The following is a 10,274-nucleotide window of genomic DNA, read 5'->3' as shown; positions in this document are numbered from 1 at the left end:
ATGGAGACTATGCTCAGTCTGGATCACAAACAGGACAACAGCATTCCCCAGGAGTGCGACGACATACACAAAGAAAAAGGGGAATCCAATCCAAATGTGCACATCTTCTAGCCCTGGGATACCCAGGAGGAGGAACGAAGAAGGATGGAACTGGGTGTCATTAGGTGCAGCCATTCTTTCTGCCGCAGTATTTGCCCAATGTTTTGTGCACATCAGATACAATTATTTTTTTTCCAGAGACAATTATTGACTTCTCATTAGTGAATTCTTCTTTTCTCCCTTTGTGTAGATTCCTGGTAAAATGCAATAAAACATTGCATTGTGGTAGAAAAATACAGCAAATGCTGTGAGTATGAATAGGACAAAAGAAAGTCCATGGAGGAAATAAAATGGATCAAGGACAACTTTGTGTTTCACAGACAAACATAGGAAGTTTATTCTAGGTACAGAGTAACACATGAATGTTTTTTAGAACAGGAATAAAAATTATTACTCGCCCTACCTTGTAGGGCAATTTCACTGGTTTGGCATCTAAGTCTTGGGTTCTTTGGCTCTTTTTGCAATATTTTCCAGATTCTGGAGATTAATGTTTCTATCTTTAAATGAAAAGTGTCTGGTTCACTCAAGTGAACTAGAGCATGAGGTTGTAGAATTATCATGTTTTTACATCAAAGAAGGAAGCCCATCTAATTCTCACACTTGATTTTCCAAGAGCATTAACCTCCCTAAGAATTGGTTCCCTTCTAAGTGTTTAATCAGCTGCATTTCCAAACCAGTTAACCAGCCAGTTACTTATTCATTCCATAAGCATATGCTGATCTAATCTACTAATATATATTCACATATCCTCAAAGCTTTCCAAGGTTCAGTGTTGAAACTGGACCCCAGCCTCTCCCCCTGAGGACCATGATTTGTAATGTTCTAAAATGAATTATATCAGGCAATCATTTTCCCAGTTTTATATCATATTACTCATTACTTTACCATATTCCACAGTTTCCTCCTACTACACACATAAAACCTATTTCATGTCCTATAGTTGATAAAGGATGGGAGATTCATTATTCCAGTGTTTTGCAATCAGTGATCGTTTTCTCCCTAGGGCATATTTGGCAATGTCTGAAAACATTTTTGACTATCAAAACTCAGGTGAAGTGTTACCACTGTGTAGTGAGTGGGTAGTAGCAATGGATGCTGCTAAACACCCCACAGCACACAGAGCTGCATAAATGCAAAAAGATATATGAAGACATAGGAATGTTGGTAGTCATGATAGTTTATGTGTATAAAATTTATAATGCACAAAGCTTGTCTGTGTATTCTCTTTATCCCTTTCCTGTATTTATGTATTTCCTGTATTTTCCTTCATTATGTGCTTACTTTCCTTCCCTCTCTCTATTCTAAGTTAGCATGAACTCATTCCCCATTTCCCATGCTTTTTCTCACAGCCCTAACCAAGGACTACATCACCTTACCTTGCTTTCCAAATGTATTTGAGACGGCGGATTTTGAAAACATCATCTGACATCTCTCTGAGTCCACACTTTTCTAGGCAAATAAAGGGCATTTATATTGATGCAGCTGCCCTGCTTCCAGTGGGATGGGACTGTAGTCTCCCTGGGTCCTTGGCATAGACTGTGATATTCACTGGAGAGTTCTCTGAAAAGACCTTCCCACCTTCACTGGAACTATGGGGCAAGAGTCATCTACTTTTCCTTTCCAATGATACTCGGTATATTTACTACTTTCAAATTAAAAGTCTAAGCTCCTGATTAACACCGGAACTATTAATATATTATCAGCTATCTTCTTCAATGACATGTTCCATTAGTCTGCCCTGTTCTTTTGGGCTCTACATCATCTGTGTTACAGCTCAAGTCTAATGTGTCTATAATTCCTTTGCCCTACTCCTCATGAACTATTTTGGTAAAAAACTGGATAAAGCAAAAAAGATATGAGAAAGCCAAGATCCTGCAAAGAAGGAACCTCAATAAGGTGAACGCAACTTCTTACTCATCATTATTCACTAATTGTTTAATGATTATAGGAGCAGAGAAACAGGCTGATGACCAAGACAGAGGAAAGCCTCTCAGACACAAGGAAACTTACAGAGATAAGAGGGTTAGCTGAGCCTATCTATCCACTTTCCGAGCCTGGGCCCCAGACATCAATGTGAAAAGACTAGTTTAGGGTCACCTACTCCATCTGTTGCGGTTCTTTAAAGCATCTTATCCATTTCAGCTACCTCAGCTGAGACTTCATGTTTTGTAAAGAAAATGAGAGCCTCCCTCAATATGTTTTTCCTTAATTGCTGACCTATGAACATAATAAAATATATAATCTGTTGACTTTATACTATTAAGTTTTAGGGTGATTTATACATAAGAATAGAAAACCAAGAGAAAATCTGCTACCTTTAATCAGGTTCCATCTTTTTTTAATGTTTATTTATTTGGTTTGAGAGAGCACTAGAGAGAGGGGGGAGAGAGAATCCCAAGCAGGCTTCACACCGTCAGTGCAGAGCCTGATGTGGGACTTGAATCCACAAGCCGTGAGATAATGACGTGAGCTGAAACCAAGAGTTGGATGTTTAACCAACCGAGCCACCTTTCCGTCTTATTAAAACCCAAATTATGTGTCATTAGTTTGAGAACCGTGATAGACAGGAAGATTGATAGGTCTTAAGAAGACTGTGGGTGAGGCCAGGAGAAAAGTGAGGAAGACAGAATTGAAAGCTTAGGTAAAAGGATCTTTTCTATGTAGAAACCTAAATTTGACCAAACTGTTACATTCAGTAATATGGAAAATAAAATATTTATAATGAATTGGTAGACTTGGCTGAAGAGATTTCCAGGCAGAATGTCAAAAGTAACAGGTGGTTTCTTTTAGCTGTGTATAATAAAATTTGGATAGAGAGAGACAAATTAAAAATGGGATTATTCAGTTTTCAAACAAAATTTAGAGAAAATATGAAGGTGCCAAGACTTACTGGGTTTTAAAACCAAGTCTATTTTCATTCTCACCCTCTACTCACTGCAAAACATTCTCAACATAAGAAACAGCGCTAAAGCAAAGATCATATTAAGAGTGTGGCTGTAAATTCCTTAAGATCTCAATGGCTTAGGTTAGTTTCTCATACACAATTTCTGACAGATTAAAAGGATTTATAGATGTTAAGGACATGCTTCACAGACTCTCTTTATCAATTTGGAAAGCTACTAAGCATCTTAATGGCAGTAGCCCTAAAGAAGCCTCACAGAAAGTCTAACGTAGAGGAAGATGTATCTTGAACGGAATTCTACTTGTGGTTTTTGTTTAATGGACCAGATTTGTAAAGTGACACACAAGAAGCCCACAAAATTTTAAAGAACTCCTATGAACTTGGAATTAAAAAGACAGAAGCAGTACAAAAGGGAAAGAAGACTTAAAGACAAGAAGGAAGTGCAGAACAATTACTAAGGTCACAACATGAGCTGCCTTATATAAAAATAAACTCAGAATATAGAATCAAGAGCCCAGAGTGCAAAACCAAGAGCAATAAGGAATCACTTCCAAAGCAATAATCAGCAAACTGCTCTCAGGGCCATGGTCCAGTGATTACTGTGTCCCTCTCATTTTCCCCTTATTGAATTAGAATGTCTCATGTGCTTGTGCTATGCCTATTGTATGTTGGATATGTGTAGGGCAGGACACTTTCTATATGAATTAACAGGTATCTATATAAAGGTAAATCATACTCCGTGAACCAAAATCAGAGTCTCATCTGCACCTGAATCTGATTTGGATAGTGAGATATAAGAACTTCTATATGTATGTATGTATGTATGTATGTATGTTTGTTTTCCATGAAGGAGGAATGTTAATAATTGTGGCCAGAAGGTAGACCATGATATTATTTCTAAATTATTTTAATGATGAGAAAATATACATAAACTTTACCAGTAATGACATTTAGAACATACATAATGTTTTGCTACCATCACCACTATCCAGTTTCAGAGCATTTTAATCACTTCAAAAGGAAACCCTGTACTCATGAAGAAGCCATTGTACATTTCTTGCTTTTTTCCAGTTCCTGAGAACCAATTTGCTTACTGGCACTGGATTTTCCTATTCTAGGTATCATACAATCTGTGGCCTTTTGTATTTGGCTTCTTTTACTTTTCATGATGTTTTAAGGTTCATACATGCAGTAGCATGTATCAGTACTTAATTATTTTTATGGCTGAATATTATTCAATTATATGGTTCTACTACATGTCGTTTACCCATTCTTTTGTTGATGAACACTTAAGTTGTTTTCACCTTTTATTTAGCAAGTAGTGCCATTAAAAACATTGGTATAGAAGTTTTTGTTCAGACACCTGTTTTTGGTTCTTCAAAAGCATGTATCTAAGAATAGAATTGTTGGGTCATATGTAAGTCTAGGTTTGAAGGTTAGAGAAACAACCAAGTTGTTCTCCACAGCACCTGCACTATTTTACATTCCAGACAAAAATATATGAGGGATCTCACTTCTCCACATCCTCATCAGTATTTATTTTATCTTTAAAAAAAATATTATTATAGCTTTCATTGTGTGTCTTGTGATATCTCATGCCTTTTATTTGCATTCCACGAATGAATAATGTTATTGAGCCCTTTTCAAGGGCACATTGGCCATTTACATATTTTACTTAAAGAAATGTTTATTAGTTTCTTTGCCCATTTTCTTACTGAGTTGCCTTTGTTTTGTTGTTGAGTTGCAAGAGTTGTTTATATATTCTGAGTGCTAACCCATTTTCAGGTATATTGGTTCCAAAAGTTTTTTCCCATTTTACAGATTCTCTTTTCAATCTCTTGATAGTGTCATTTGATGCACTTAAAATTTTTTGATAAATTCCAAATTTCAACTTTTCTCTTATTTCTTGTATTTTGGTATTATATCTAAGTAATTATTGCCAAATTCAAAATCACAAAGATTCACTCCTTTGTAGTCTTCTAATATTTTCATATTATGGTTCTTCTATTCAGTTCTTTGATTCATTTTCATTTGTGTGTGTGTTTGTGTGACATGAGGTAAAGGTTCAGCTTCATTCTTTTGCATATGGATAATTGGTTGCTCTGTTACCATTTTCAAAGAAACTATTTGTTCCTCCTTTGAACTGTCATGACCACAGACATTTGACTATATGTACTTGAGTTTGTTTCTTGAACATCAACTCTATTCCATTCATCTATATGTCTAACCTTATGTCAGCACCATATTGTATTAATTACCACAGCTTTGTAGGCTGTGTGAGTCTTTCAAACTTGGCATGGTTTTTAATTTTAAGATTATTTTGACTATTTGGCACCCTTTGCAATTCAATGTGAATTTTAAGATTTGAGTTTCTATTTCTAAAAAGAAGGTTGCTGAAATTTTAATAGCACTTGCATCGAATCTATAGATTGCTGTGGACACTATTACCATCTTAACAATATTAAGTTTTCTATCTATGGTCAAAGGATGTGTTTCCATTTACTTAGTTCTTTCATTTCTTTCATCAATGTTTTGCAATTTTCATTGTGCTACTTTGTTTCAATGTGTTTATAGTATGTTATTCTTTTAATGTTACTATAAAGGAAATTGTTTTAATTTACTTTTTGTATTTTTTATTGACAATCTATAGAAATATGTTGGTTTTGTGTGTTCTCTTTTTTCCCCTCCAACTTAGCAGAATATTTTATTATACATGACTATTAACATTAATATGGTCATTTACTCTAATAGGTTTTTGTATGTATTCCTAATTGCTATGGTTAGAAATTTCAGTACTTCGTTGAATACCAAGAATGAGAACAGTCATTCTTGTTCTGTTCCTGATCTTAGGGGAAAACTGTTTCATCTTTTATCATTAAATATAATGTTAGCTGTGGATTTTTCATAAATGCCCTTTTTGGTGAGAAATTCTCTTTAATTCCTAATTTGCTGAGTGTTTTATTATGAAAGGGTAGCCTGTGTTCTTTAAAAAATATTGACACTTCACTCATCAAAAACTATGTGAGACTCCTCTCTCTTTGAATGTGAGGAGGCATATAGCTGTTTAAATACAGTATAGTGAAGGAAGTGCTATAGAATTTCTCAGAATCGGTTTTAATAGATCATGTAACTTCCATCTTGTATTGCTGGGAAGACGACTTGTTGGGGCCTTTGTAAGAAAGTTGATCCTAATTGCACTGTGATGGAGAAACCACATGCACGTTCTCTGAATCAGAGTTCTAGGTGAGCCCTTTTAATTATCCTGGCCTAAAAGCCAGACATGAGAGTAGAAAGTAGTCTAAATATCATTAATCCCAGCCACCAGTCATACGGGTCACCCTCAACAATTTGAATGATTACAGCTAATGTCCTAAACATTATGAAGCAGAGGAGAGTCCTACTTAACCTTTCAAAATTCTCAGTCAATAAAATTTATGTGATTAATTTATTTGTTTCATGACTCATGCTGCTAAACAAAATTGATTAAACAGTAATAGATAACTAAACCACTTACATTTATCTGGAATCACATGAGGTAAGGAGACAGAAAATGACATAGAAGAAGTATTTTAAAGGATTTTTGCTTTATATATAATATATATAATAAAAATAAATTAATATATAAATTATATATATTTCTAGATAGAATATACATATATATACAAATATAATAAATATATGATATGTATTATGTATTTTATAATATATTATAAAATATGTATCATATAGTTTCTATATTTATAATATATTTATTATACATATTATAATATATATATTATAAAACTACAGAAAGACATCATTTCATTCAAAAAGAGCACCATGGTTTCCTTTCCTACATGGTGCAAAAGCTTTTTATTTTGATGCAGTTCAATAGTTTATTTTTGGTTTTGTTTCCCTTCCCTTAGGAGACATATCCATAAAAAGTTGCTATACCGATATCAAAGAAATTACTGCTTGGGGTGCCTGGGTGGCTCAGTCGGTTAAGTGTCCAGCTTCGGCTCAGGTCATGATCTCAAGGTTCGTGGGGTAGAGCCCCGTGTCGGGCTTTGTGCTGACAGCTAGCTCAGAGCCAGGAGACTGCTTCAGATTCTGTATCTCTCTCTGTCTGACCCTCCTCTGCTCACACTGTCTCTCTGTCTCTCGAAAATAAAAAAAATAAAAAAAGAAAGAAATTACAGCTTGTGTTCTCCTCTAAGGGTTTTTTGATTTCAAGTCTCACACTGAGATGTTTGTCCATTTTGAGTTTATGTTTGTGTATGGTGTCTGAAAGTGGTCCAATTTCATTCTTTTGTGTTAGCTCATCAGTTTTGCCAGCACTACTTACTGAAGAGAGCAACCAACAAAACAACAAAACCAACAAAACAAAAAGGCAATTTACTAAATGGGAGAAGTTACCTGTAAATGGCACATGATAAAGAGTTAGTATGCAAAATATGTAAAGAACTTACACAACTCATCACAAAAATACCCCAAAATCCAATTAAAAATGAGCAGAAGCAAGCAGACATTTCTCCAAGGAATACACACAGATGGCCAACATACAAATGAAAAGAAGATCAGAGAAATGCAAATCAAAACCACAATGATATATAATTTCACACCTACCAGAATGGCTAGCATCAAAAAGGCAAGAAATAACAAGTGTTGGAGAGGACTTGAGGAAAAAGAAACCCTCATGAGCTGTTGGTGGAAATGTAAATTGGTGCAGCCACCGTAGAAAACGGTACAGAGTTTCCTTAAAAAATGAAAAATAGAAATACCATATGATGCAATAATTTCATCACTGGGTATTTACCCAAAGGAAATGAAAACATTAATTTGAAAAGACATATACATCCCTATGTTTACTGAGCATTATTTGCAATAGCGAAGATATGGAAGCAACCTAAGTGTCCATTGATATATGAATGGAAAAAGAAGATGTAGTGTACACACACACACGTGCACGCACACACGATGGAATATTACTCAGCCATAAAAAGACAAGATCTTTCCATTTACGACAGCATGGATGGGCCTAGAAGGCATTATACTCAGTGAAATAAGTCAGATAAAGAAATACATATACCATATAATTTTGCTTATATGCAGAATGTAAAAAAATCAAATGAATACAAAAAAAAAACCAAAAGGCAGAATCAGACATATGAAAACAGAGATCAAAGGGGAGGAGAGTAAGTGTATGTGTACAATGGATGAAAGGGAGTGGGAGATACAGATTCTCAGTATATAATGAATAAGTCACTGGAAACAAAAGGTACAGCATAGGGAATATAATCAATGTTACTGTAATAGCATTGCATGGTGACAGGTGGTAGCTTTACTTGTGGTGAGCATAACACAACGCATAGAGTTGCTGCACACCTGAAACTAATGTAACATTGTGTGTTAATTATATTCAGATAAAACAATTTTTAAATAGCTATAAATTTCGATAATGACATTTTTAAAAAAAGAACAGCAACATTGTTGAAAACCAAAGACAAAAATAATTAAAAGCTTCAAGCTAAGTAAGATACATCAGCTTTGAAAAATCTCAGAGTGATTTGCCTCTTTTTCTCTTTTTTCCCTTTTCTTATTTGTTTTGCTTCTTAAGTTCCACATATGAGTGAAACCTTATGGTGTTCATCTTTCTCTGACTTACTTATTTCACTTAGCATTATACTCTCTAACTCCATCCATGTCATTGCAAACGGCTCATGATTTCATTCATTTTTGTGGCTGAGTAATATTCCGTTATATATACATATACCTATATATACCACATTTTCTTTGTCCATTCATCAGTTGATGGACCCCAAGGCTGTTTCCATAATTTGGTTATTGTAGATAATGCTGCTATAAACATTGAGGTTCATGTATCATAGTAACAGCATCTTGATTATAGAGAACAAACTGATGGTTACCTGAAGGGATATGCATGTGGAGGATGGGTTAAATAGGTGATGGGGATTGAGGAGTGCACTTGTAGTGATGGGCACCAGGTGTTGTATGGATTTATTAAACCATTATATTGTACATCTGGCACTAATATTATACTGTATGTTAGGCTAACTGGAATTTAAGTAAAAACTTTAAAAAATAATGATACAGATATAAGGGTTTATACACTTATGTGTAGTAACATGTGGGAGTAGCTTTATTCTTAACTCATTAAAACTTTGGAGTATATTAAAAAAAAGTCCAGAAAGAGATAAAAAGAATCACAAAGTGAAAACATGAAGTGTGGCACAAACAATGTTGAAAATATATCATAAAGAAATAATACCATCATCAGTTTGGTTCCATAGAAATAACTTGTGAGATGGGGAGTTTCATACAGAAGATATAAAGAGAAGTGCTCTCAGGAAATATAACTTTTAGGGAGTTTGTATTGGACAGAGAAAAGGGCTGACATTTAACAATGATTTTAATATTCATTGACTTAGTAATGAATAATAAAGAGCATTTTAGGTACTTATTGACTAGCTATTTATGTGTTTTAATTAATGTATATACAATATTTTTCTATTTTAATTGAGTAATTTGACTTTTTATAATTAAATTATAAGAGTTCCTTAAATATTTTTATACAATTCCTTTATCATACACATGATGTATAAATATTTTCTCTCAGATTATGGCTTTCTTTTTCATTTTATTACTAGTATGTTTTGAAAATATATATATATATATTTTAATTTTAATGAAGACCAATCAATCATTTAAAAATATTTCTTGCTATTGTTGTCATGTCTATGAAATTTTATGTGAGCAATATTACAAACAATTTTTATGTTGATATGCTTTAGCTCTTGTCTTTAGGTCTCTGTTCCATTGAAGGTTAATTTTCTTTATGATGTAAAGTAAGAGCTGAAATTAATCTATTTGCATGTAGATATCCAACTGTCTCAATCTGGAATCACAATGCATATTTTATTAACTTTAAATATAAAACCTGCCACTCACAGACAATTAATGGTATTTGCCTCAATATTCCCCTCAGTTTGTCCTCCTTCCTACCAGGCTAGACATAAGGTAACCAACTCTGCTTTGTACAATGCAGGACACATGAAACCTAAAACAGACCTTTCCAAGACCTCTGACTGGTTAGCTATCTGTCTTGAAGAAAACCCTCAGGACTCGCTCCCTAATCTGTTTGGTCCTGACCCCATAGATCACAGGATTGAGAGATGGAGGAACAACCACGTATAGGTTGGCTAAGAAAATATGGATATATTGGGGGATATGGTGGCCAAATCGGTGTGTCAAGAAAGAGAAAAATGCTGGTGTG

General features: G+C 34.3%; 1 protein-coding gene across 1 annotated transcript in view; it reads right to left on the bottom strand.

Moving 5' to 3' along the window:
* LOC115272540 (olfactory receptor 52E8-like) overlaps positions 1-10,274 on the bottom strand; it is an 11,497-nt gene that overhangs the window by 774 nt on the left and 449 nt on the right. The window contains exons 2-3 of the mRNA XM_029915583.1: positions 1,476-1,548; positions 1-179 (exon numbers count right to left, since the gene is read on the bottom strand). The exon at positions 1-179 is cut by the window's left edge and continues 774 nt beyond it. Of these exons, the coding sequence (XP_029771443.1) occupies positions 1-179; positions 1,476-1,548 (252 nt within the window). The remainder of the gene's footprint in view (positions 180-1,475; positions 1,549-10,274) is intronic.

The sequence above is a fragment of the Suricata suricatta genome, chromosome 11, assembly GCF_006229205.1.
Source record: "Suricata suricatta isolate VVHF042 chromosome 11, meerkat_22Aug2017_6uvM2_HiC, whole genome shotgun sequence".
NCBI classification, from domain to species: domain Eukaryota; kingdom Metazoa; phylum Chordata; class Mammalia; order Carnivora; family Herpestidae; genus Suricata; species Suricata suricatta.
This window is presented reverse-complemented; position numbering and strand designations above follow the sequence as displayed.